Below are 27,828 nucleotides of genomic sequence, written 5' to 3'. Positions count from 1 at the left end.
AGAAAATTCACAGAATATCCAGATTTGAGAACCAAGACCAGACCCGCTTTGGGGGAGGAGACCAAATTGAAGCTGAGATGAGAAGAAAATGCATGAATGAGGCCAAAAATGGCTTTGGCGTGTTTCTTATGAGGAAATGACAATATAACATGGTAAAAAGTTCCAAAAGTTAGATTTTTAATTATATGGAACCTTTACAAAAACTGTTCAATTAACTTCTCAACTCCCTCCTCAATCTTGCATTTTTTAGCTATAACACCCTCTTTGGTTCCAGAATGCTATAAAGTCTGACAACTGGAAGGAATTGGACTGACTCCGATAGGATGGGCGGGGCTGATTCTGGAATGGGCGGGGCTGACTCTGGTGCAGCTCCACCTTCTGGTGCAGCTCCGCCTTTGTGGTTCTGCAGCGAGCACCACTTGCATCTTGATGTTCTTAACAAATAAATTAAATCAAAGATATTGGTCAATAATGCCAAATATGTAAATTTGGGTTTCAGTCATTTTTATACTGGCTTAAAAATACTTCATTAAGTCTACTAAGCAGGGGTGTAGAACGTTTTTAATAGGGCCAGCCCAGTAATGATCTTGGACCAAAATAAAGGGGGCAGAGAGTCAAATAAAGGGGGCAAAAGAAGATGTTTTTCCAGACGCCAAGAAAAATTAAATGCCAAATCCACCCTGCAAAGTGTGTCACTGAGAGTTTAAAACAGAAATTATTCTTGTGCAAATATTGGTGTATTCACCTTTAATACTAGTTATTAAAATGCAGCAGTCGCTGGATTGGTGCAGTTCAAAGTGGAGTGCATCAAATAAAACAATATTAACATAAAGGTGAGACATGTCATAATCCCCCCCCCCAACACCACCTCCACCACAGCTGGAAAAATTCCTAGGGGAAACACTGAAATGTATTTGTATAGGACTAAGTACATATAAATATAAAAAATAAATAACTACAGGTCGACTGTTAGTTTTTTATTGCCGATAGCGATATTTAGGAGACGTCAGCTGATGGACGATATTAACTGCCGATTAAAATAAAAAAAGTAAATATCTGCTTGAAATATCAGTCAGCCCGATATATCAGGCCTACCTCTATATAACTATGAATGTGTCATTAAATATAATAAACATTAACAATAAATAATCATCTGAAGTTGGTATGAAGCTAAATGCATAAAAATAACAACACAAACTATAAAACTAAATAGAATATAAACAATTTACTAAATGGTTAATGAGAGTTTGACTCGTTCAGACACAGTAGCTGTCCATCATCTGACGCTGGAGGAGTGTCAGCTGTTTGGATTAAGTAGACCACTATGTGTTGTTTTTATATTTTACACCTTCTTCAAAACAACAAAGACAATTGAAGGGACAACTAGTTCCCATAGATTTCCGTTTATTCCCAGCGTGCTGCGACATCCTGATCAGGAAGCCGGCAGCCGCTCCTTGTGCCCCGACGTGTCTGCTGCCACTCCTCAGCTGAGTGAATCAGAAACTGGCTCGACTGATTAGTTCTTCTACTAATGGAAGCGTTGCTCAACTCTTGGGTCTGTTGGAGAGTTTGTGACATGTGCTAACTCATGATTTAGGGCTTCTGTCGGATTATTTTCACACACAGCAGGTGGCTGCTGAACGCAAAGGTGCAGAACTGGATTTACCTGAGATGAAGTGAACGTGGTTATTATTATAGCCTTTAAAACGAGTATGAGCTGGTGAGAGTCCCAGGCAGGTTTCACAGAAACTGCACATAGATGGCTCCCGTAGTGACACAGCACCGTTTCTTTCTCTTTAGTGGGATCAAACTCCATCTTTTATCTAATTTGGCTTCAGGTTTCAATAACTGTCTGATTGTAGTGTGATGTTTGGTTTATTCACCTCAGAGTTTTATCAGTGTTGTGGTTGAATTTTCCCATAATCATCTCTTGACTGTGCAGCTCGTCCTCTGGCACACGGCTCTGTCCAGGGTCACACTGACCCATACTTGCTCCTCCACTTCTCGCCCGGCAGCTCAGACACTAAAAAGCTCTCACGGATTTTAATTTCTAAGTAGCAAAAATAATTTACAAATGACTGAAAGATACAGTTTTTGAATGTCTAAGTTTTTTATCACGCCTAAATGAGATTTTCTTCCCTGATGAGCAAATGAAAAGTCAGATTTCATATATTTGAGATCCTAAATGACTCTCTGAACCGCATCTGTGGCCATAATGATTAATAAATGGGATCTAATTCCCAACAGGAGGCCGATCTTCATCCCAGCCTTCATCTTCCACTCTGACACACCGTGCGAGCGTCTTCCTCTCCCTGCACCATGTAACTTGTGGCAGCGAGGCTTTCATAGTTGGTGGTGTGATAACCCAACAGCTGCGCTGCAGAGAGGGGTTCGATGGGGAGGGAGAAGAAAAGCTTACGTCAACTCAACACGAGTCATGCAGCAGCACCCTGGCTGCCTGTGTAAACGCTCTGCTGCCATTTTGTTTAGGTGGTGGTTGTAAAGCGTATCTGCTCAACCTTTGACATCGGTAACAGCTGGAATATAAATATTCAAACTTTATATCATAAAGCAGTCTGCCTTCTTTCATCTTTCCTTTCTCGTAAGGGAGGTGGTGTTGCCACAAAGCAAAGCCCTCTCCGGCTGATCTCTGCATGTGTTCAATTAGTTTGTCACCGTTCATCAGCATCAAGTTGGGTGCAGCTAGTGGTGACCTTTCTGTGGAGAGTTGATGGTGGGCATCATTTGCACTAAAGGTCATTTCCCATTGAGACTGAACTGGACAGATTGCTGCATTTGTTTGGCAAATTGGCATTACCACATTCACAAAAATCCCTTCCTTTCTTCCTCTTTTGCGTCCATTTGCTGCAGATATTAAACCCCCCCCAATTAGCTAATTGTAGTATTTATTGGAATATTTCACCTAAATGTTTAAAATCAGGATTTACTGCTTCCTTTCCAGCACTAATTAAGATCAAATCAGCTGGATACTGATGTATATGTCTCACCGATTTGACCATCAATCTACTCACAATGTGACTCAGTCATGCGTCATTAATCCCCAAACAAAAGGATCGTTTGTCCGTTGAAAAAGCGTCTGCGTTGTTGCGTGGCAGAGTCCGTAGAAGCACCAACTGGTTGTTCCCCGCGACCCTCGTGAATGAAACCAAACTGCACTAATTACCAGTAGATAATTAAAAACTGATTTCCTCTGGGTGGTTAAAAGAAAAAACAACAAGTGCTGTGTTGGTCTGGTTTTGTGTCTCTGCAGGATGAAGAGGAGGAAATTAAACTGGAGATCAACATGCTGAAGAAGTATTCCCACCACAGGAACATAGCCACGTATTATGGTGCTTTCATTAAGAAGAGCCCCCCAGGACACGATGACCAACTCTGGGTATGTCCTCCATAGTCCAGTCCAGAACCTCCATAGCTGTATAACTACCTTTTAGCTAACACGTACATCCACTGTGTTAACCCTCCATGTCTGCTTTGCAGCTGGTGATGGAGTTCTGTGGTGCCGGTTCCATCACAGACCTGGTGAAGAACACCAAGGGGAACCAGCTGAAGGAGGACTGGATCGCCTACATATCTAGAGAAATCCTCAGAGTGAGATCTTCTACTCTGTTTTTTTTCCTCAAATTATTTTATTTGATAGAGACTAGAAACATAGACACAACAGGAATGATGCCGGTTTGACACGTCCTGACTTGTTAGCCAGTTTAATCACTTCCGGGTCACATTGTGTTCTCGTTTTTATGCTACTGCTGCAGGTGCTGCTGAGGATAACGACCAACAACGTACACGGGATAATCTCAGACGCCATAATCAAATAAAGACCAAATGTCCACCTACATTCATAACTATGAAGGTAGGTAAACAAGCTTCTGCTTTGGGTTGCTAAATGATGTATGCTAGCTCTTTACTAAAGAAGCCACGCTACCAATGTTAGCAGAAACAAGACTCATGATGTTAACCTAACTCTGTTAACATTGTTAGTGTTGCTTCAACACTATGCTAACTTTGGCTACTAAAGAGCTAGCATGTATCATCATTTAGCAACACAAAGCAGAAGCTTGTTAACCCACCTTCATGGTGAGCGTAGGTGGACACATACTGCTCAAACCCTATTTATTTGAAGATGGTGTCTTAAATGTTCCCTGGATTATCCTGTTGGTGGTTATCCTTGGCAAGTCCTGCAACGATCATTTCAAAAACGCAACAGAGAACAAAAATGTTACTGCCACCCAGAAGTGACCCAGCTGGCTAAAACGTCAGGAAGCATCAAAAAGGTTGCGTGGCATAAACCGTATTCCCCGAGCTTCAGATGAAATGGCTGTGAGGTACCTGGGTGACACGGCAGCATAACTCGTGTTCTTAGGTCATTTCCTCTTTCAGAAGAGGGTCTTTGAACTAAACATGGTTGCCACAGTTAGTCATTCTTAACAAAGATGGCAACAATTGTCGATTTTACAGATATTGAGCTAAAACCGTGGCATGAAAGGCAGCGGGTTCTAGGCTTTTGATATATTTGGGCTCAGTAACCGATCCTGATTTCTCTTCATTTGTCCAAAACAAACAGAAATGCTGTACTTCTCACAAACTCTCCTCCGCATTTAGTGGACAGACATTCATCATTCCATCGTTTTTATCATCGGGAAATTACCGCCATAGAACCAGATTATCTTAAGTATTTAATGTTTGCTGCTCTTTTTTTAAAATAAATATATAGGGTTATAGGGTTAGTAGGTGTAGGTCAATAAATGAGGTTTATGTTTTGTTTAGGGTTTAAAACCAAAGCTCAGTGTGTCCTCCTGCTCTCCTCAGGGTCTGGCTCACTTACACGCCCACCACGTGATCCACCGCGACATCAAAGGCCAGAACGTCCTGCTCACAGAGAACGCCGAAGTCAAACTTGGTGAGTTTTCACTTGACGGCTGTTTTTTTCTGTCGATTCATATCAAATCTAAACATGTTCACTAATTCTCACTGACCTCTCCAGTGGACTTTGGTGTGAGTGCTCAGCTGGATCGTACCGTTGGGAGGAGAAACACCTTCATCGGCACGCCCTACTGGATGGCCCCCGAGGTCATCGCTTGTGATGAGAACCCAGATGCTACGTATGATTACAGGGTGAGACTCCAACCCTCCTAACACGGTTGCACGATGTTCACGTGGGAACGTTTGGGATCATTTGTTCAGTGGGATTTTTCCTGTGTTGCAGAGTGACCTGTGGTCTTGTGGGATCACAGCGATCGAGATGGCTGAAGGAGCACCGCGTGAGTTTTAATAACTTTTTCGCCTTTTGTTGGTTCTGTTGTTCGGGTTCCTAATGATATGATGACTCCCCTCGCAGCTCTTTGTGACATGCACCCCATGCGTGCGCTTTTCCTCATTCCCAGAAACCCTCCTCCAAGGCTCAAATCCAAAAAATGGTGAGTTAGCCCTTTACCTAAAGTGTTTCTGCTTCTTAACTCCACTCTTGTGCATTTTGTTTTTTTAATCTCAGACGTGAGCCCGGGCAGCTCCAGAGGCTTAAATCAGACATCTTTGTGCTCTACTGCCGAGATGAACATTTGTGTTACACCTGCTCTGGCAGCCTCTGCTGCAGAAAACACTCATCACTTCATTTTTATTTACGTGTCAGGAGTCTTTCTTTCTATGAGGGTTTTTGAATCAAATGTTGATTTATTTTAAGCGTTATGTGATTCTATGTTACTTGGAACAGCAGCAGGTGGTGTGTCCAGATGTTTTCATGGTATGGATGTGATGAAACGTTCAGCGCAGCTTGTTCATGTGTATGATCTTTAGTTTAGGATGAGCAAAAAAAAAAACCCTCAGAGTGTAGAAGAGTAGAAGAAGAAATGATATTTTTTTTAAAGCGCCTCTCTCGATAGAAATGTTAAAGATCCCTTTAAAAGAGCTCAGGGTGTGCTGGAGAGGGAACAGACTGAAGAGTAGAGCCCTGCACTGTCGCCCTAGGCCCGGGGGTCAGCCCGGCCGTCGGGCCGGGCTTCGGGCCAACGACTGTGTAATTACCTCGGACACGGGCCGGGCGCCTTTATTTTTAATCGAATTCATAAAAAAAAAACCTGAAACACTTGAACGCAGCAGCACCTGTTAGCTCAGTTAAGGTGTGTGTGGTTTATAAATGCGCCTATATAAATGAATTCTCAAACTGCTGATTGAAACATGTGCCCCTATTCTAATATGCCATTTTATGTCCACTCTGATATGTCAGAAACCATTTGTTTATCCTCATGAAAACGGCAGCATTCCATTTTTCTGTGAATTAATTCGCTCTGCAGTTTAAAAAAAAATACAGCATTCATTGCTGGTTATTTCTAACTGCAGAGCGCATTTTCAGAGCGGCAGATTAAATTTACAAACGCAATATTAATTGTGGGCGTTTATTTAATCTGCCGCTCTGAAAATGCGCTCGCAGTTAGAAAATTAGAATGCTGCTTTTTTTTCTAATTGCACAAGAGCGCATTTTCAGAGCAGATTAAATTAATATGTGTTCGTAAATTTCATCTGCCGCTCGGAAAATACGCTCTGTTAGAAAAAAAAAGCTGCATTGAATGCTGTTTTTATTTTTTATTTATTTATTTATTTTTACTGCAGAACGCTTCCCACAGATAATTAGAATGCTATCACGCTAAAACATTATGAAAGGTTAAAAAAAAAAGTCGGGCTCGGGTCGGGCCAGAGAATCCTGAAAACCTTTTCGGACCGGGTCGGGCTGGGGCTCCACCTCCTCGGGCCGGGCTGGACACGGGCTCAGATTTTAGGCCCGTGCAGGGCTCTACTGAAGAGGAACTGGAGGCCCAGCACAGAGCCTTGTGGGGCACCACGGGTGAGGGAAGCAGAGGAGGACCAAAACTTAAAAACAGCTACAGGGAAGAGATGCTGAGAGGAAAACGTCATTTGTAATCAGAGCTGGTTGGCATATTCTTCTGTTTTATTGCCACAGATGCCGTGCTCAGATGTTTCATCTGCCTCTCCACAGGTCCAAGAAGTTTTTTAGCTTCATAGAGGGCTGTCTGGTGAAGAACTACACCCAGCGCCCGCCGACAGAGCAGCTGCTGAAGCACCCCTTCATTCGAGACCAGCCCAACGAGAGGCAAGTTCGGATTCAGCTGAAAGACCACATCGACAGGACCAAGAAGAAGAGAGGAGAGAAGGGTACATTTGTCGTTTCACAGCTTTTCTTGCTGTTTTACTAGAGAAACATGTCAATGTGTAATTTCTGATGTTTTTACACACAGATGAGACGGAGTACGAGTACAGTGGCAGTGAGGATGAAGAAGAGGATCCCCCAGAACAGGAAGGAGAGCCCAGGTGTGGTCTAACACCTGCATGAGTTTACCTTTCCACCTGCCAGACCTTTAATGACCTTTTATCCGCTTTCATTCAGCTCTATCGTCAACGTGCCAGGTGAGTCAACTCTGCGCCGCGACTTCATCCGCCTGCAGCAGGAGAACAAGGAGCGGTCTGAGGCATTACGTCACCAGCAGCTCCTCCAGGAGCAGCAGCTCAGAGAGCAGGAGGAGTACAAGCGCCAGCTGCTGGCTGAAAGGCAGAAGCGCATCGAGCAACAGAAGGAGCAGAGGAGGCGGCTGGAGGAGGTAGGATGATGTTTTATTTTTGGATTTAAGATGAAAACATGAATACTCGGACTCCTTACGTTTTCTTTTTAAACTACACAGCAACAGAGACGAGAACGCGAGATGAGGAGGCAACAGGAGCGCGAGCAGCGCCGCCGCGAGCAGGAGGAGAAGAGGCGCATGGAGGAGATGGATCGCCGACGTAAAGAGGAGGAGGAACGCCGACGAGCCGAGGACGAGAAGCGGAGGAACGATCGTGAGCAGGTTGGATTTTATTTTCCATATTCGCACAACAAGGTTGACTTTATTATCTGTCATGGTGGTGGATTGTTCTCATTTAGGGGCGAGTTCTGGGTTTTAGATGGAAATGTAAAGGAAACATTTGTTCTTTTCTCTGACAGGAATACATCAGACGTCAGCTGGAGGAGGAGCAGCGACACCTGGAGAAGCTGCAGGAGCAGCTCCTCCGTGAACAGGCCATGCTGCTGGTCAGTGTCACACACACATGCAGACTCCTTTGTCCTGCAAAAGCAGCAAGCTAGTAAAACAAAACAGCATTAGCATTTGCTTTTATAGATGTGATAACTGCCAGGCCTGCTGGAAACTTCTAGGTTGATTTAACCCCCTGCAGAGTGAAGTATTAGGGGTATTTAGGCAGTGCAGACGGTGGGTTAGCAGTACGTAACGTTTCTAACTAACGGTGGCAACTGTTCTTTTCAAAATGATGCTGCGCTTTTACAAATATGAAGCTTATTTTATTTATTTTTTATTAATAAAGAACTACAAACTAAATAAGTTTAAACCAAAGTTAAAAAATTAAAAAGTGCAAACCAAAAAAAATCTAAAGAATTTTTTAATATAGTTTTATTTTGAAAACCAGTAAGTTTGTGTAGGCTTCTCCCTGATTTGCGCTTGAAGCTTTTTTGTTTGAAACAAATGCTAAGTCTGCAGGTGGGGCAACACAATTTCCCATTTTCAAAATAAAACATTTTTTAAATAAGTTTATTTCGATTCATTTAATTTATTTGCAGTATTTCCACAGTTAGTTAAAATTACGTTCTTTCTTTTGTTATAAACATTTAAAAAAAATGTTTTTCTTTTTGAAAGCAAAACTTTTTGATACAAACAAAAAAAAGCATGATTTGTAATTCAGCCTTTAATAAACAAAAGTTTTGAGGTAAATAAGTAAGACCACAAAAACCATCTCCCAGTTGGCTGCTGAGGGTGAAGGACACTGCAAGGAACATTGCTTTATACAGCAGTCATCCTCTCTTCCGTCAGTTTGAACCCTTGAGTTCGGGAAGGCGTTTTAGCGTGCCTCTTGCAACCAAAAACATATATAAAAAAATCATTCGTACCAAGAGCTGTACTGATCCCTAACCAACGTGAACGATGAGACCCAATCAGAGCACATGGTGTCATGAATGTTTTTAGTTCTTGAGAGCCGAAGGAAAATTTCCACCACGGTGGACAATAAAGTTTTATTTTATTTTCTGTTCTAAACTTTTTGATACAAACAAAAAAAGGCATGATTTGTAATTCAGCCTTTAATAAACAAATAAGTTTTGAGGTAAGTAAAAGAGACTAAATAAGCTCTACAGACAAATTTAAGAATCAGTCAGGAACTTAAATGTTACATCGTGCTCATTTGTTTTGTTTTCATTGTGATGATTAAAGGTGCAGTATGTAAGAACAGAGTGAGAAATTTACAGTGAGAAAATCCCAAGAGTCTAATGTTTCAGTCATTTTGGAAGGAACATATTTCATATCCAGCTGGGATCGTCAGTTTTTCTCCTTTCAAAACAAAGGAAGGGGGCCGTAACTGCTGTTTAGCAGCGGTGAGAGTGGGGGTGCCGCGTCTCGTGAGCTAATACTGCAGCGCCGACAATTGCAATTTGACGACGGACAGCAAAAAGCTGCAGTGTTTTTTAAAGTGGTTGCAGTAAACAAATTTTGTCACAGGATGCCATTTTTACTTCTTTCTACATAATGCACCTTTAAAACAAATAAATGTGTCAATAATGACTCGGCAAAAGTGAAATTCCAGCCAACAAAGGAAATATGTTTTCAGAATGAGCGTAGAGGTTTAGTGCAGAAGTATAAGTGTGTTTAAACTATGGTTCAGACTTTGTGTGCAGCTTCATTAGCAGCTTGTTGTCATGGTAACAGGAGTTCAAGTGGCGGGAGCTGGAGGAGCAGCGCAAAGCTGAGCGCCTCCATAAGCGGCTGCAGCAGGAGCAGGCCTACCTGCTGTCTCTGCAGCATGAGTCCAAACAGCTGCCTGGCGACCAGACCACAGTCCCCTCAGACCAAAGCAAACCTCCACAGACCTCCACTCTGCCCCCCGCCTCCTCCCCACAAGCTCAGGTCATCCACTCTGCTAGTTCTGAGTCCTCCGGAGCCTCCCGGACTGTCCCTGCTGACAGCGGTGAATCCCAGGAGGAGGCTGATGAGACCAGCCCCAGCCAGAGCTCCCCCTCCTCCACCCCGCACCCCCCTATGAACGAACCCCCTACTGACGCTAAACCCCCCCAGGCAGAAAGTTTGGAGCCTGTCAGTCCCCCTGCTCAGCCTATCGGAGAGGTGAACGTCCTCCTCGGCTCTGTCTGCCCTGCTGCCTGCTCTTTTCAGCTTCCTCTTGCTTGCCTTCACACACGATAGAGCAGACCCTCACACCCAACACCTCAGGTGTTAGCAGACAGATCAGGACTGTCGTCGGAAGTGGAGGATCAGGTTAATGTGTGATGACTGGGCCATCGCATGTGGCCTAAACTAACACAGAGCACCCAGAGCAATGTGTCCCACCAGCAAAATGTCTCTCCTGTGTCCTTAACTCTTCCCTTTGACTCTAAATGTGAGGACGATTTGTTTTTGTTTGTCTTCATGTCTTTTTGTGTCTTTACGGCTGCCTAAAACCGGCCTAAAGCATGTTTACGTCTTTCTCACCGGTCGTCTTTTCCAGAAATAAGTTAAAGGAGCTGTAATACAGGCTAAAGGAGACGGGAACTACTGTTGTTTCAGAAGGAAAACCGTTCACTCGGATCCAAATAAACACAAATGGGACTTTTCTCTAGTTTCTGTTGTAGTTCCCTTCTGCTTGATCAGTGCTTTTAGATCCAGAGTTGTCATTTCTCATCCCGTCTTTCCCGTTCTTCAATCCCAGGCTGATGAACGCTTCCGTAAAAACATCCAGGGCTCCCCTCAGATCGCACCTCCTACAAAGCAGCCCCCCCTGCCTCCCCGCTCCTCCGAACCATTTTCCAACGGGGGCTCCTCGTCCGAGTCTTCCGCCATGCATCGACCTATGGAACCCCAGGTAACTCCTCATTCCTCACCTTTTCCTCCTCTTCCTCCATCTGGTGTGTGCTGACGTGGCTCCCTCCAGGTCTGTTTTTGTGTTTCCTGATGAATCACCACAGAGTCTTACTTTAGAAGGCAGAAATAAAGTTTACCTCCTGTTTCTAAATCCCAAATCCCTCCTGTGTGAGTCGGCACAACTGATGCCTCGGAATACTTTAGCCAGAAACCCTGAATGGGGATAACTCCTGATGGGAGCTCGGAACGACGGCGTATTCGGGTCACGAGGACACTGAGATAAGGAGGAGTCTTTGAGATTAAAGTCCAAATGTCAAGAAAGGGACTAAACTATAAAAAAATGGCATTTGGTTGAATAAGAACTGATCTTTTAACTCTTCTGCATCAGAGGACTTCCTTCAGTCCTTCACAATAAAAGTCCTTCATAATAAGAGTGTTTGGTAATCTGGTATTTTGGCCTTAATCTAGAACTCCTGTTGAGATTTCAACTATAATAATCAGATTAATTCTCGTTTAACTAGTAGCAGACTGACTTAAGCTGGGCGGACACTGTGCGACTTTTTCACTCGTAGCACTCAGCTTCAGCTCAAACTGTACGACTTCCTCGCAGGGCAGATCTCACGAGTCATGTGCTCACACTGTACGTCTGGTAGCAACACGTCGGCCCTAAAAATATGCTAAAAATAGCAGTTTTTACACAACACGTCAGTCTTTTTTGTCTTGCCTGTTGTCCTTCGGGAGTGCTGCAGGAGGACACACAGGGATTTATGGGGTTGGATGAGGAAAAGTAAATCTGTGTTTTCTGATCAGTTTAATTTGACACGAACACGACAAACACGCTTTCTTGACAATCTTTGTGAGTAAAAAAACGTGTAGAAATAAAAACGAACAGCGTGTGTTATTAGGGAAATAGTGGGCGAGCGGTGTTGATGCAGGATTGCGCATGCGCCGTGAGCGGTTCTGATACTTTTTGGGGTCGCAGCCGCTCGCAGCACCGCTTCAACAGTGCGATACCCTCACGAGGGATGAGCAAAATATCAAACACGCCAGAAGTCCGTGTGAGCTCACGGTAGCTGGTCACGTGGTGTTAATCGCCTCTCGTAACCCCCTGTACACTACACGACGCTCGGCGCAAAACTCGCCCCGATCTCGTGGATTCTCGCACGAGTGGAAAATCGGCTCAAAAAGGTGAAAAGGTCGCACAGTGTCCGCCCGGCTTTAGTTATCTCACAAAACGTTAATTTTAGACAAAAAAGAGCAAACTTATGTTTATGTCTTTAATTCCTGCGTCATTAGTTGACAGTCACCTACGCTGGTGTCTAAAGATCTGTGTGAGCCAGGGGAAACCTAAACTATCACAGGCTTATAATCCGGTTTTCACCAAGACCTCGGCGGCGCTGCCAATCAGGAGCATTTCAGACGCACAGCAGCCGTGAATTTGTTCCACACAGCAAAATCATGGCAGAAATTTGTGATGACAAACAAGAAGAAAGACTGAAGCATGTATCCACAAAGGTCTGTGGTTTATTTTCTTCAGAGGTAACAACGTATTAGTTCATTTGTTAAGCAATAAAAAAATCTGCACGTCTTTTATTTTGAAAGTTTCTAGATGTTTTACACTGCTCCCATGTGACTTCCTGCGTGACCTGATCTGGACGGCTGAGCTTGATGCGTTCTGGAAGTGAAGTGCGTAAAAAAATGTACCCTGCGTGTAAATTTAGCAGCGAGACGCAGCGCTTTGCTTGCAGACTCGTCGCTCCGCTGTCGGAGAAACCGCCCTGTTGACTCAAACGGCGGTTTTTAGCTGCGTATCTCATGTCAGACGTTACGCGCCGCTGCATACCTGGTGGAAACACCCAGCTACCAAAAAGGTAATTACTACACTTCAGACGTTCCGTAACGCTTGCGCGTCTCGTGGAACAGCGGCGTGACGTTGCTGCTGATGTCTGTGCTCTGGAAGCTGAAAACCCAGATGAGGTTCTGTGATCCACGTTGTTCTGTCTACCGCACACGCGTGCATCTGTAACACACACGTATGCACAGATCCTCACACCTCTTCCCTCGTGTCTCACTGTGTTGTCTGCTTGTTTCACCCCCCTCCTCCCCTCTTCCTCACCCCCTCTAAGGTCCAGTGGTCACACCTGGCCGCTCTAAAGAGCAGCAACAGCGCCGCGCCCTCTCCTCCTCCACCCGTGGTTTCTCGCTCCCAGTCCTTCAGCGAGTCTGGCGCTGTGAACTCTAGCTTCGCACAGCTCCACCTGCGCTCCCAGGACCCCCACCATCTCCACCACCCATCACCTGCACGCCCTGACCCCCAACCCCAACCTCCCCTCCACCAGGCTCAGAGCCGGCTGGAACGCCAGGTCAGCAGTGAGGAAGTCCCTCCTAAGGTAAGGAGCTGGCGAGGGCCGCTCTCCCCCACCCCCACCCTCCCCCTGTGATCCACCACCTCCATCTGTGTCTTCTTGGCTCCGTTTAACCCTCAACCAGGTTTGATGGTGCTGACAAATAAATAGCTTCAAGTTGAGAATTTCTGAGCCTTTATTTACATAAAAAAATTCAATTTTCCATAATTAAAGGCAGAAATTTACCAGAATAAAATGGTTTTCTCTGACTTTTAAAATCTGCAAGACAAAACATGTAAGAACATCTGGATCTTCTCTGAGGTGAAACGGGCAGATTCCCCTAATAAAAGCTGTGAAGAGGTGATTTTAATATCATCGAGGGAGTCGCAGATTTCATTTGAATGTTTTTGATGTTACAAGTTTTAATTTTAGTCCTATTAAAAATGCTTTTACTGTGAAAGGGCCTCACTGAGGTTTCCTGTCTCAGCTGGGTGATGTCATTCTGGGTTCTCTTGCAACTTGAGTATTTACCTTTTTTTCTAAACTTTGTGGTCATGTGAATGTTTTTATAATTTTGTCACAAAAGCCGCCTGGACCTGTCTCCTCCAGGTACCCGTGAGGACGACGTCCAGGTCCCCCGTCCTGTCTCGTCGAGAGTCTCCTCTGCCCTCCCAACCCAGCAACCAGAGGAACGCTGGCAGGTCAGAAAGGGGTTTGGTTTTAGATCTCATGATCAAAGACACATGAAAGCTCGTCGTGTGTGTAATTGTTAAAAGGTTTTGGTGTGTCTAAACGATTTTTCCATCCACAGTAACGTGGATCAGCGCCCCCTGTGGGACCGAGTGGAGAAGCTGCAGTCCCGACCCGGCAGCGGCAGCTCCTCCGGCTCTAACTCCAGCTCCCAGGCCAGTCCAGCTGACCGCTTCAGGCCTCGCTGTGAGTCCCCTGGTACTGTACTTGGCCACGTTCTACTAACTCTTCCATCCTGCTGTTTGTAAACAGTGACTCTGACATATTTTCATGGTTTCTCCTTAAAGCCTCAGAGCTAATTGTCCGGTCTCGTTTCCTCCTCACTAACTCCCGTTCCCTTCTCTTCCCTCAAGCTTCGTCTAAATCTGAAGGAGTGTCCTTCCAGCGTCCTGAAAGCGTCCCCAAAAAGCCGGAGGAGAAGAACGCCTGCAGGCCTCCCCGACCAGCTGTAAGTTTTACTGAAGTCATGTGATCTTGAGCAGCTCTGTTTTTCTTGCCGTCCCATTTGTCCTCTCTTCTGTCTTACCCGTCCTGCTATCCGGGTTTAAGGGTGATGCGGTAAGTCCCCGCTGTAAGAAACCGTGATGAACTTGTTCTCTTGTGCTTACTGCCTGCATAAAGAGGCTCTGCCCCTACCCCCACCTCCTCCACCCTGCTGCAGTTCCCTGAGCCTGAAAACACACTCCTCCTGTCTGCACCCATCAGAATAGCCCTTAATCTAATCCCACCTGGTTTTGTTGTTGGCTTGTTTGCTTCGTTGAGCATGTCGGGGTGGGGTGGGTGGGGCATGTTAACAGGAGACACAAAGTGATTTGTTAATCAGTTGATTCCACGCTCCCAACAACACGCTGCTTCATCTGAGCGCCTCCTACAGCCACGATTAGCGGGATCTCAGGAGGAAGCAAACCTGACATTTGTAACTTGGCCCGGGGTCGACTTGTTCCATAAACAACTCCAGAATCTTTGATTCTCTGTGAATTTTAAATGTTTCTTCAGATGACTTTTAGATTATTTCAGCAAACAAAGTTAATAAACTAAGGTTGAGTCTTTTATTTTGAAGGACCTGACGGCTTTAGCCAAAGAGCTGCGTGCGGTGGACGATGTACGACCTCCTCACAAGGTGATGGATTACTCCTCATCCAGCGAGGAGTCGGGTACCACAGACGAGGAGGATGAAGAGGAGGTGGACCAGGAGGCGGGAGAAGAATCCACATCTGGAGCTGAAGACTCCAGAGCGGGGTAATTTCACCTGAGTCCCTGACTTGTGTCGAAACAACCCTAAAGCCAGAAACTCTCCGGTCGGCGAGCTCTCCACCACATGTCTCCATCTCTCTCTCTCTCCATCTCTCTCTCTCTCTCTCTCTCTCTCTCTCTCTCTCTCTCTCTCTCTCTCTCTCTCTCTCTCTCTCTCTCTCTCTCTCTCTCTCTCTCTCTCTCACTCTCTCACTCTCTCTCTCACTCTCTCTCTCACTCTCTCACTCTCTCTCTCACTCTCTCACTCTCTCACTCTCTCTCTCACTCTCACACACTCTCTCTCACTCTCTCTCTCTCTCACACTCTCACTCACTCACACACACACACAGCGTTGGTCCGACGCTGTAACTTGTGTTCTTGTGGTTCCTGCAGGAGGCTGAGTAACGGAGAGAGCGATTCTGCTAAGACCATGCTGGTGGAGGACTCTGAGAGCGAACAAGCCATCACTCCATCCAAAGATGGCACGCTGGTCCTCAGACAGGTGAGAAGCAGGAATCTGAGCCACGTCCTCCTCAGAGCAATAATCTGACACTAAATCCTGAGATTGCACCAACATCACAGAAGGAGAATCTAATCAGATTATTGGATGTTATGTTTGTGGCGGTGTGGTGCAGTGATGCTGAAGCAGCTGCACTTCCTCTCCACCTGCTTGCTCCAGCCCGTGTGTGTGCCTGTTCTTGCTTCCAGAGCACAGCTGACATAAAGCGGTTGATCAGTCTCTCACCTCCCTCTTCCTCCTCGCCCGGCTCTGGTCGTGGCCACGCCCCCCCAGAGAAAAACGGCCTTCCGGGCCGCATTCACCACCTGCCTGACCTTATCCAGCAGAGCCATCACTCCCCCTCCTCCTCTACAGCCATGCTTTCCTCCTCCACCACCTCCTCCTCCTCCTTCCCCTCATCATCTAGCCAGATCAGCCTTGCCATGCCCCCTCAGATCCCCCTGGACGAGCTCTCTCCCATGGAGGTATGTGGCACCACCGAGGCAAACAAGAACGGATGGTTGGGGTTGTACAGATCTAACTAACAAAGCACAATCTGATATTTTTGATGACGTCTTCATGATTCCATGACTTAATAAAACTAAAATAACTAATGAAACCTTTTAAAGTCGGTACAAACCAACCATGCCGTCCTTCCCGTCTCCGCTTCCTTTCTCTTGGCTTTGCTTCTGCTCACCTCTGCCCCCTTCTGGCTTGGCTGACACCCGGTTTAAATCTCTACTCAGCTGCTGCAACCTCCTTTTCTCTGCATCACTCTGCTGCTAACACCGGCGCCTCCTGGTGGTGACATGTTGTCTGAACACGGAGCAAACTAAATCCAAGCTTCTTCAGATTAACCGCTGTAGCAGCGCTGGTGATGTTCCAGGCAGATGTGTTGTAGGTTTTGTCTGCACTAAAACAATTTGTTCTGTCTGTAAAAGCTCTGAGTTGCATCGTGTGTGGTTAAAATCCTCTAACCTGTTGGGCTCTGCAGGGTTTTTCCTCTTTGTAACACAACCCTTCTCCTCAGCCTCCAAAAATCTAACTTTACATCACATCATTCATTAATCTTTTTTGTTTGAAACATGAATCTAGGTGCTCGTTTGTCATAATTATAGTTGGTAACAGCAATTAAATGTCTGGGTATCTTCACAGTCCCAGTCAGAGAACAACTCCATGTCCAAACACAAGTCTTCCTCATCCTTCACTCCGTTCATCGACCCACGCCTTCTCCAGATCTCTCCGTCCAGTGGCAGCTCCCCCAACAACATGGGTAAGGCAGCAACGCGCTCCGGTGTGATGACAACAAACGCTCCTCCCTCCTCTGTTGATGTGAGCTGAATCTTCTCCCTTCCTGCAGCTGGTTTTGGGCAGGAGGGCCGTCTGCCCGACCCGCTGAGGTCCGACGCTTCCCGCAAGGGCTCGGTGGTCAACGTCAACCCTGTCAACACCCGCCCGCCCAGCGACACGCCGGAGATCCGCAAGTACAAGAAGAGGTTCAACTCTGAGATCCTGTGTGCAGCACTGTGGGGTGGGCGTTCACCGCTGGAGCGTTTTGTCGTTACTCTGCTCGTCCAAACGAGGGTTTGATCATCTGTGTGTGTCTGCTAGGAGTGAACCTGCTGGTGGGCACGGAGAGCGGTCTGATGCTTCTGGACAGAAGCGGTCAGGGGAAGGTCTACCCGCTCATTAACCGACGGCGAATCCAGCAGATGGACGTCCTGGAAGGACTCAACGTCCTGGTCACTATATCAGGTGCGGACTACCTGGGCCTTTTTCAGCTGTGTCAAGTAATTCTGGAGGTTTAGATTGGAGCAACACATCTGTGTGTACTCTCAGCACATTGCTCCCGCCCCCTTTTGGACTGGTGGTCAGTGCAGCTCATGAGATGTCTGATGAACAGACATTAAAAGAGCTTTAAAGCTTTTAAGTGCTTGAAAATTACAGTCTGCCTTTAACTTGGTTGGCGGTGGTAATGCTAACTGCAGAACAACACTAGCTGAGCTAGTGCTAGCTTTAGCCTGTGTTGCTAACATCCTTGCTGGACCAGGGGAAGACGACAAAGGAGAATGTTGGTGCAGCGTTTATATTCCAGCATGCACTGGGAATAATCCAGGCTCGGATGAATGCCAGATAGATCCATAGCTTGTTGTCCTCGTCACTGTCCCTTGTACGTCCACTCTCTGTCCACACTCCCACGGCCTAGGAAGGATGCGGTCCCTGATTCGGACATCTTGAGTGAAGATGCTGTTCCTCCTCTGAAAAAGCTCCTGTGACTTCCTCTGCAGGTAAAAAGAACAAGCTGCGCGTGTATTACCTGTCGTGGCTCAGAAACAAGATTTTGCACAACGACCCAGAGGTGGAGAAGAAGCAGGGCTGGGTCAACGTGGGCGACCTGGAGGGTTGTGTCCACTACAAAGTCGGTATGTTCTCGTCATTAACTGATGTCTGAAATTGATCTCTAATGTGTCTCAAAGATGTGTCCAAACCTTCTCCCATGGTTTATTCTGTTTTCCAGTGAAGTATGAGAGGATCAAATTTCTGGTCTTGGCTTTGAAGAATGCAGTGGAGGTGTACGCCTGGGCCCCCAAACCCTACCACAAGTTCATGGCTTTCAAAGTAAACCGCCTTTCACCGTTTATGATCAGAGTGCCGTCTCGCTCTCTTATTTAACTACCTGGTTGGTTTTAGTCCTTTGGTGACCTGGTGCACAAGCCTCTGCTGGTTGACCTGACGGTGGAAGAGGGCCAGAGGTTGAAGGTCATCTACGGCTCATCCTCAGGCTTCCACGCCGTTGATGTGGACTCCGGTGCAGTTTACGACATTTACCTGCCCACACATGTAAGCGTTCCGACGTCCATCCCAACCGCACCTGGGAGTTTTCCCTTCTGATCTCCCGCGTTTGTTCCTCAGATCCAGACCAGCATCCAGTGCCACGCCATCATCATCCTGCCCAACACCGATGGGATCGAGCTGCTGGTGTGCTACGAGGACGAGGGCGTCTACGTCAACACCTACGGGCGGATCACCAAGGACGTGGTGCTACAGTGGGGAGAAATGCCAACTTCAGTGGGTGAGCAGACCTCTTGGCCCTAGGCGTCTTAATAACTGAGCAGCGGTAGTAACATCTGGATCCTCGGCTCCAGCCTACATTAGGTCGAACCAGATAATGGGCTGGGGTGAAAAGGCCATAGAGATTCGCTCAGTGGAGACGGGACATCTGGACGGCGTCTTTATGCACAAGAGAGCCCAGAGACTCAAATTCCTCTGCGAGAGGAACGACAAGGTGAGGACGGGAATCTTTTTGGCTTCAGCTTTTCTCTTAAATATTAAGTTTGTTATTTTTGCTTTCTCAGGTTTTCTTTGCCTCCGTGCGACAAGGAGGAGCCAGCCAGGTGTACTTCATGACCCTGGGACGCACCTCCCTCATGAGCTGGTAGATGGCGTCCTCCATCAGACGCCAACAGGATGATCAAAGGTTAGATGCGACCTCGGCTTGAGCTGGAGAAGTTCCTCCACTTCCTGTCACCTGCTCAGGCGACCAAATCCCGGGTTGGACTGTAATCACGAGGAAGTTCAGGGATGAACATAATCAGCCTCGCTGCCCAACCCTTCGAGCCCATTTCTCTCCTCTCGTCTCCCCCAGACGGGAACCTGTCCATCTTTGTGTCATGGTAATAAAAACGTCTTGTATGTGAATAGCAACACATGTTCGTCTGAGCGGCTCTGTGGAAACGACAAACTTGAGGGTAGCGGTGTTTTGGTTCAGGTTTGAGGATTTCCACGTCAAGCTCACAACAATCGACCCTTGACGTGTAAATCTGCGTCTTCTGCCTTCACCTCCGTAAAGCGAAGAGCTCCTAAGGGACGTTCTTCGTGTTTAAAGCAGGGTTCTGGACGTCGGCTTGTACGTTTTACCCCCAGACTGGTGCAGGTTCTCCACATTCTGCCTCATGTGCTGTAAGTTATGTCGAACAGAAGTATCCCTGTGATGACAGCATGACACTTTGGTGTTATTAACAGAATAAACCCCCTTTTCTTAAACATACACTGTATTTCCTGCTGCGTATGAAGAAACCGCAACAAGACGGGCTGCAAAGGAATATGTCATATTTATCCTCGACTTGTCCTTTTTCAGCGGTCTGGTTTTTTCATGGTGTCACTTGGCTTCTTCTCGCACAATCGTTCGTTAATTTTCTACAAACACACACAACAGACCAGTAAATGTGAGATTCGCCCACCTTTCGACGTTCGTTCTGATTAGGGCTAGGATAAACTGTGAAGAAGATGCGGGGACCGCGGGTGGCCGTTAAGGTAGCGTAGATCTCTGTTAACATTCTGCAAAATCATGGCGTTGCAAACGTACGACCAATTAGCTCTGAGGGAGTTCTTGGTGTCGGCCTCCGATCGTTCTCCAGAGGATTAAAAGGTATCCAAAAGCCGAAGACATTTGGATGTTGTGTACTGTAGGAACACTTTAGTCCAAAACTGCCACGTGGCTCAATGTTGGACCTCTTTAAGGTCACTTGGCGGTTTGTTTACATAACTCAGTCCAGTAGACACACACCCTTACCTGTCCTAGATTTGTTTTATTTTTTTTCATAAATGACGAGGCAAGACTTTGTGACTTGACCTTTTACTTTACTCCAATGTAAAACGTTTGTGCTGCAGCTTTTGTTCTGATGAACTGTAGCAGTCGGCTGCTCTCAGGAGGTCTCCTACAGCCTGGAAGTGGACCCGCTGAGAGCAACAGAACATCACCATCAGGTGCATTTACGATCCGATTGTCTTCAAAACAATCAAACCAACTCGAACAGCAGTGTTACAGAACCACTTCAGATGACATCAACTAAAGCGGCATATTTAAAACAAGTTTTTAGTCTATCTGCCATTTTTATCCTTTCAGATAACTATGTGACTGCAGTGGGTTTTTAATATTGTAATGCACACCCTATGTTCAAAATGTTTACATAAGCAGTTGTTTTGTTACACCAACATGTGTCAATATGAATATTTATGGTTTTATTTCGAGGGCAGTGTTTTTTCCCCCACTACCAGTTTTGTATCATTTAGACGTGTCCTGTGCGGGGATAATACGTTTTTTGCTCCAGTCCAGCGTGTCGTGGCACTGATTCCTTGACATCCTGCTCAGTGGGACCTCTGGCTGTGCAGCAGCAAGTGCTTAAATAAAAACACCCAGGTGACACGTCTCCCCTTAAACGTCTTTTTTTCCATTTCTAATTTATGTCCTCTCTGTGTGAATTATGGGAATTGCTGTATTTTCCTGAAAGTTTTGTTTTTTCTTCCATTGAATAAAATCTGATTTCATTTACAAAACAGTTTCTCATCTCTGGGGTTTTATTGATTAATGTTTTGGGAGGAATGAGATTATTTTCAGCATTAAATCTATTTACCTGTGAAACACAGTGGTGGTGGTATCATAGTTTGGATCTGGTTTTGTCCCTGCTCAGTTTTTGGGTTTTAAATTCAAATCATGGATATTTTCAGTCCTTATTTGAGGGAATCATTAAATGTTTAATCTAACAAATGCTTTTATAGCATTACTGTTAAAGTAACGTCATTTCTGGGTACTGCACTGAGAGTATTATTTCAAAGTCTAGGACTACGGTAGCACAGCACCCTTAAATTCATTAAGCGAAATTATTTTTTTATTTAAACTTCCTGGAAAAATCAGCTTTTTCTATTGTTGCCACAAGGGTGCGCTGTCAAACCTTGAACGCGCATAGAAGTTAGTAAAGTTAAATATTCGATCATTTAGCTTCCTGTTAACTCATGACGTCTTAAAGGTGAAATTTCCATTTTATTCAGCCTTAAACTGTTTACTCTCTGAATTTAATATTGAAACATGTTGTTTTTACAGCCGAACAAATAAATTATTTTAGATACGTGAAATATAGACCTGTATTTTGTAATTAACTGTCACAATGTTGTAATCCTTTTGATACTTTTCCATGTAATATAATTTACGGTGCTTTTATTTTGACAATTCATAGCGGAAAATATGTCGTCACCAAATTAGCTTGACGCAAGTTGATTAGGTCACGCTGCATCCATCCGGATGTCAGAGCGTGCGACGCCAGTTTCACGATGTTCGGTGGTTTTTAACCCCGAACTTGGGTTCCAGCTGCGGCTCTGAGCAGGTGAGTGGCCGGTTTCGGAGCGAGTCGAGCGGACATGTTAGCCGGAGGAGCCGCTGCTCGGTGCGCGGTAGAGCTGTCGGGAGGTCGTGACGGTGTCTGTTTGCGGCGTGGACACGCCCCTGCACGCGCCATAGCCTTCCGTCAGTCTGGAGCTTCTTCAACAGGCGGAGGACGGGGTGGGGTTGTAGTGTCAGCGGGGACAAGAACGTTAAAGGAGGCGGTTGTGGAGAGAGCCAGGCCCGAGCCGAGGCGGGGCTCATGCGGGGAGAGCTGATGTTTATCTCTGACAGCTGTGTCTTTACTTCGGGCTGGTTGTGGTGACACCCCCGAGGCCCAGAACAGCTCTGGAGCTTCTGATGGGCGTGGGGGCGGGAGTGTGTCAGCTGTTGGTCCAAACCCCATGAGGGTTTTTTTGTGTGTCCAAACTGTAGCAAGAAGTCTGGATACTGTTCTCACAGCCACTCACGCACCGATTCAGATTCTTTAAGGGCCAATACCAATTTCTGATGCCTGTACAACTCTGCCCTGCTGTTAATCACTTTAGTCTGTTCTGATTTATCACAGAGCTGACATAAACAAAGTTAGTCATTTATATTAATGTATAATATAATATAATTAAGGAAAAGGACCTTTAGTCATTTGGTTGGTGTCAGAAAGGTTACTGCTGGTGGAAAATGTCATAACTTTTTTTGTCCCAAATGTATTTTTTCCAGATTAGTATAAATGTTGTGACCAAAGAAACGGTCAGATTCAACGTAAAGTTAACAATCTTTATTTTCCCAGTGGTTTAAGATAACTGACACTGCCTCCTGCTAGGATTACAGACTGGAATTAAAGCTGCAAGCAGCGTCGTTCGGCCCTCGCAGCTCCGCGCCGCTCCGGCCTGGCCGGCAGCCCGGGGCAATAGGGCACGTCCACGGAACAGAAACGTCGACCACCCCGACACCAGAAACCGCAAACGATCACCTCGTCCGCACCTCACCCTGACTCAGCATCCCCTCTGAGGACACCATTATATTACACGTCTCACAACTAGGGCATACTCTACCTTTACGACTCTCGTGGATCTGATGACACAGACCAACTGTAATGCTTTTCTGACCACGTTGTTTGAAGTTATTGTAGGTTAAACTTATCTAGGGCCGCTGGAAAGCTTTCAGATCATGACAAATATGGGCATTTCACCATAAAACAATAGACTTCCTGTAGTAGAGGGCGGGACTTAGGGGATGTCAGCTGTCCACATTGGCATTGTCTTCAGATGTGGTCAGTGATCACACAGACAAAGTTTGATATAGATTAGATCATGCACATGGGAGTTATTAAGCCAAGAAATGTAATGGCGAAAGGTCAAAGTTTGAGGGTTAGCCACGCCCACACCTTTCAACTTTTGAAAAATCCGACGGTTGAATTTTTTCCCCTATGTCTTAAGAGGATATAGCAGGAGTTTGAAGGCAATTGGTGAAAAGGACGATGGGGCATAATACTCCAAACAATGTCTGCGAAAACCACTAAATTGAGTACTTGGACCAAAATGGCCGACTTCCTGTACGATTTTGCACTTGGCTCCAAGAGACTTTTTTTCCTGAGACAACACATTAGTGTACCAAATTTCGTAATCCTCAGTCAAAGCATGGCTTGGGGCTATTAGTTTAAAAGGTCCTAGGGGGCGCTATTTAAGGAAATAGGCCACGCCCACAAACTTCAGCTGTCTATTTCTCTTGGGGTCAGACTAGGATCACTCACCAGAAGTTTCGTAGTGATATCACGATAACTGAAGAAATGAGAGGCAAACGTATTTCCATGGCGTGATGGCGATTTTCGCCATGCTCCCAAAGCCCCGCCTTTTTTTGAAACCTGCCAGTACTGGAGACCAAGTGACCTCACGTTGTCTACTGCTATTTGCCAGAGATTCCTGCTGATTGGGTAAAAGGAGTCCAGTAGGGAGCTGTGAAAAAAGAGTGGCGTGGCGACAGGTCAAAGTTTGAGGCTTAGCCACGCCCACACCTTTCAACTTTTGAAAAATCCGACGGTTGAATTTTTTCCCCTACGTCTTAAGAGTATATAGCAGAAGTGTGAAAGCGATTGGTGAAAAAAGCAACGGAGCATCACTCTCCAAACAACGTGTACCAAAACAACTAAATCGCGTACTTGTACCAAAATGGCCGACTTCCTGTGCGACTTTGGACTTGGCTCCAAGAGACTTTTTTGTAGGTCCTGAGACTCCACATTAGTTTACCAAATTTCGTAATCCTCAGTCAAAGCATGGCTAGGGGCTGGCAGTTTTAATGGTCCTAGAGGGCGCTATTTCAGAAAATTGGCCACGCCCACAAATTTTAGCTGTCCATTTCTATTGGGGGTCAGACTAGGATCACTCACAACAAATTTCGAGGTGATATCTCGATAACTTAAGGAATGAGAGGCAAACGTATTTCCATGGCGTGATGGTGATTTTCGCCATGCTCCCAAAGCCCCGCCTTTTTTCAAAACCTGCCAGTACTGGAGACCAAGTAACCTCAAGTTGTCTACTGCTGTTTGCCACAGAATCCTGGTGTTTGGGTAAAAGGAGTCCAGTAGGGAGCTGTGAAAAAAAGAGTGGCGTGGCGACAGTTCAAAGTTTGAGGCTTAGCCACGCCCACACCTTTCAACTTTTGAAAAATCCGACGGTTGAATTTTTTCCCCTATGTCTTAAGAGTATATAGCAGAAGTTTGAAGGAGATTGGTGAAAAGGGCGACGGAGCATCACTCTCCAAACAACGTGTGCGAAAACAACTAAATCGCGCACTTGGACCAAAATGGCCGACTTCCTGTGCGACTTTGCACTTGGCTCCAAGAGACTTTTTTGTAGGTCCTGAGACACCACATTAGTGTACCAAATTTCGTAATCCTCAGTCAAAGCATGGCTTGGGGCTGACAGTTTTAATGGTCCTAGGGGGCGCTATTTCAGAAAATTGGCCACGCCCACCGGATTTTCACGTCAGATTTTTTGGGGGGCCAGACTAGGATCACTCACAAGAAGTTTCGTGACGACATCTTTAGAAATAAAGAAATGGGAGGCAAACGTAAGGCCACGGCGGTACGCCTTACTTCGCCGCGCCGCCACAGCCCCGCCCTCTGCCGAAAACTCCCATAAAGTGACGCCAAGCAACCCCCACTTGCCTTGAGTTACCAGCTCCAAATTTGTGGTGATTAAGTGAAATGGGGCAATTTGGGACCTTTCACAGTAAAACTTGACCTTTTTGGTCCTGAGGGGGCGGGGCTTGTGTGATGTCATCAACCGACCATTCAATTTACTTTGTGGGTCGATGACAAATGACCACAGAAAGTTTGGTAACGCTATTCCATTCAATTATGAAGTTATAGCAATTTAAATTTTTTTGGCGAGTAGTCAAACTTTGAGGCCTGGCTCCGCCCCTTCAACATATACGAAAACTCAGAATCCTTATCTCATTTTGTTCGCCCATCCCTTCTGAGAAATTTTACACAATTTTTGAGACGATCGTGCGAAAAATGATCGAGCAATCCAATCAGAGACGGACCCTAAAAACGGCAAAAACGGCAAAAAATCGCCATTTCAACCCAAAATGGCCGACTTCCTGTTTGATATTGACCATGGTTGCAAGAGACTTTTCTGTGCGGACTGTTGAGTACTACAAGTGTACCAAATTTCATAACTGTACGATAAACTAAGCTTTATGGAGAGGGTTTTTTTTCACTTTGTAGGGGGCGCTGTTCAGCCATTTTCTTTGCGATTTTTTTGGGACCTTTAAAATATCAAATTTTTCACCAGGCCTGACAAGTGTGCAAAATATTGTGAGTTTTGGGGTATGTTAAGGTCCCCAAAAAGCTGTTCAAAGGGGGCACGGAATAACAAAAAATAATTAAAGCTGCAAGCAGCGTCGTTCGGCCCTCGCAGCTCCGCGCCGCTCCGGTCTGCCGTCGCACCAGTGCACGTCTGACAGAACAGAAACGTCAACCACCCCGACACCAGAAACCGCGAATGGCCTCCTAGTCTGCACCTCACCCTGACTCAGCATCCCCTCTGAGCTCACCATTAAATTGAATATTAAGATTACGGCGTTACGCCAGAATTCGCCATGGCATCAAAGCCCCTCCCTTTCTGGAAAGCTATCAGATCTGAATGGTCATTACAGCATCATGAAGACAGTGCATGACCTTAGGGTCATGTTGACTAAATTAGAGGGGACAAATATGGGCATTTCAGCATAAAAAATAAATTCCTGTAGTCAGGGGGCGGGGCTTAGGTGATGTCAGCTGTCCACATTGTCATTGTTTACAGATATGGTCAATGATCACACAGACAAAGTTCGAAAAAGATCTGATCATGCACATGGGAGTTATTAAGTCAAGTAAAGTAATGGCGAAAGGTCAACGTTTGAGGCTTAGCCACGCCCACACCTTTCAACTTTTGAAAAATCCGACGGTTGAATTTTTTCCCCTATGTCTTAAGAGTGTATTGCAGAAGTTTGAAGGTGATTGGTGAAAAGGGCGACGGAGCATCACTCTCCAAACAATGTGTGCGAAAACCACTAAATCACGTACTTGCACCAAAATGGCCGACTTCCTGTGCGACTTTACGCTTGGCTCCAAGAGACTTTTTTGTAGGTCCTGAGACCCCACATTAGTGTACCAAATTTCGTAATCCTCAGTCAAAGCATGGCTTGGGGCTGAAAGTTTTAATGGCTCTAGGGGGCGCTATTTAAGAATATAGGCCACGCCCACAAACTTCAGCTGTCTATTTCTCTTGGAGCTCAGACTAGGATCACTCACCAGAAGTTTCGTAGCAATATCACGATAACTGAAGAAATGAGACAAACGTATTTCCATGGCGTGATGGCGATTTTCGCCATGGTCCCAAAGCCCCGCCTTTTTTCAAAACCTGCCAGTACTGGAGACCAAGTAACCTCAACTTGTCTACTGCTGTTTGCCACAGAATCCTGGTGATTGGGTAAAAGGAGTCCAGTAGGGAGCTGTGAAAAAAAGAGTAGCGTGGCGACAGGTCAAAGTTTGAGGCTTAGCCACGCCCACACCTTTCAACTTTTGAAAAATCCGACGGTTAAATTTTTTCCCCTATGTCTTAAGGGTATATAGCAGAAGTTTGAAGGAGATTGGTGAAAAGGGCGACGGAGCATCACTCTCCAAACAACGTGTGCGAAAACCACTAAATCGCGTACTTGATCCAAAATGGCCGACTTCCTGTGCGACTTTGAACTTGACTCCAAGAGACTTTTTTGTAGGTCCTGAGACACCACATTAGTGTACCAAATTTCGTAATCCTCAGTCAAAGCATGGCTTGGGGCTAATAGTTTAAATGGTCCTAGGGGGCGCTATTTCAAAACATAGGCCACGCCCACAAAATTCAGCTGTCTATTTCTCTTGGAGCTCAGACTAGGATCACTCACCAGAAGTTTCGTAGCAATATCACGATAACTGAAGAAATGAGAGACAAACGTATTTCCATGGCGTGATGGCGATTTTCGCCATGGTCCCAAAGCCCCGCCTTTTTTCAAAACCTGCCAGTACTGGAGACCAAGTAACCTCAACTTGTCTACTGCTGTTTGCCACAGAATCCTGGTGATTGGGTAAAAGGAGTCCAGTAGGGAGCTGTGAAAAAAAGAGTAGCGTGGCGACAGGTCAAAGTTTGAGGCTTAGCCACGCCCACACCTTTCAACTTTTGAAAAATCCGACGGTTAAATTTTTTCCCCTATGTCTTAAGGGTATATAGCAGAAGTTTGAAGGAGATTGGTGAAAAGGGCGACGGAGCATCACTCTCCAAACAACGTGTGCGAAAACCACTAAATCGCGTACTTGATCCAAAATGGCCGACTTCCTGTGCGACTTTGAACTTGACTCCAAGAGACTTTTTTGTAGGTCCTGAGACACCACATTAGTGTACC

General features: G+C 45.8%; 2 protein-coding genes across 8 annotated transcripts in view; both read left to right on the top strand.

Annotated features, from left to right (window-relative positions):
• LOC107381112 (mitogen-activated protein kinase kinase kinase kinase 4) overlaps positions 1–19,446 on the top strand; it is a 37,906-nt gene extending 18,460 nt beyond the window's left edge. The window contains exons 4-32 of one of the 7 annotated variants that reach the window (XM_015952651.2): positions 3,272–3,397; positions 3,499–3,609; positions 4,828–4,918; positions 5,003–5,133; positions 5,225–5,279; positions 5,357–5,435; positions 7,010–7,185; positions 7,269–7,341; positions 7,418–7,628; positions 7,710–7,871; positions 8,009–8,095; positions 9,777–10,190; positions 10,771–10,923; positions 13,049–13,312; positions 13,877–13,968; positions 14,079–14,203; positions 14,371–14,465; positions 15,078–15,256; positions 15,644–15,752; positions 15,959–16,234; positions 16,905–17,022; positions 17,110–17,280; positions 17,361–17,504; positions 18,038–18,172; positions 18,268–18,368; positions 18,441–18,590; positions 18,663–18,822; positions 18,896–19,035; positions 19,106–19,446. In XM_015952651.2, coding sequence (XP_015808137.1) covers positions 3,272–3,397; positions 3,499–3,609; positions 4,828–4,918; positions 5,003–5,133; positions 5,225–5,279; positions 5,357–5,435; positions 7,010–7,185; positions 7,269–7,341; positions 7,418–7,628; positions 7,710–7,871; positions 8,009–8,095; positions 9,777–10,190; positions 10,771–10,923; positions 13,049–13,312; positions 13,877–13,968; positions 14,079–14,203; positions 14,371–14,465; positions 15,078–15,256; positions 15,644–15,752; positions 15,959–16,234; positions 16,905–17,022; positions 17,110–17,280; positions 17,361–17,504; positions 18,038–18,172; positions 18,268–18,368; positions 18,441–18,590; positions 18,663–18,822; positions 18,896–19,035; positions 19,106–19,189 — 4,212 coding nt within the window. In that variant the 3' untranslated portion in view covers positions 19,190–19,446. Of the gene's footprint in view, positions 1–3,271; positions 3,398–3,498; positions 3,610–4,827; positions 4,919–5,002; positions 5,134–5,224; positions 5,280–5,356; positions 5,436–7,009; positions 7,186–7,268; positions 7,342–7,417; positions 7,629–7,709; positions 7,872–8,008; positions 8,096–9,776; positions 10,191–10,770; positions 10,924–13,048; positions 13,313–13,876; positions 13,969–14,078; positions 14,216–14,370; positions 14,576–15,077; positions 15,257–15,643; positions 15,753–15,958; positions 16,235–16,904; positions 17,023–17,109; positions 17,281–17,360; positions 17,505–18,037; positions 18,173–18,267; positions 18,369–18,440; positions 18,591–18,662; positions 18,823–18,895; positions 19,036–19,105 lie in introns of those variants that run through there. The other 6 variants (XM_015952649.3, XM_054743122.2, XM_015952656.2 and 3 more) reach the window with 6 other exon arrangements.
• A 2,341-nt stretch (positions 19,447–21,787) lies between these two features.
• LOC107381114 (probable ribonuclease ZC3H12C) overlaps positions 21,788–27,828 on the top strand; it is a 74,075-nt gene continuing 68,034 nt past the window's right edge. The window contains exon 1 of the mRNA XM_015952657.3: positions 21,788–21,910. The gene's annotated coding sequence lies outside the window, so the exon portion shown is untranslated. The remainder of the gene's footprint in view (positions 21,911–27,828) is intronic.

This window comes from Nothobranchius furzeri, chromosome 14 (assembly GCF_043380555.1).
Source record: "Nothobranchius furzeri strain GRZ-AD chromosome 14, NfurGRZ-RIMD1, whole genome shotgun sequence".
In the NCBI taxonomy this organism is placed as follows: domain Eukaryota; kingdom Metazoa; phylum Chordata; class Actinopteri; order Cyprinodontiformes; family Nothobranchiidae; genus Nothobranchius; species Nothobranchius furzeri.
The sequence above is the reverse complement of the archived record's forward strand: the minus strand, read 5'-3'. Positions and strand labels throughout refer to the sequence as shown.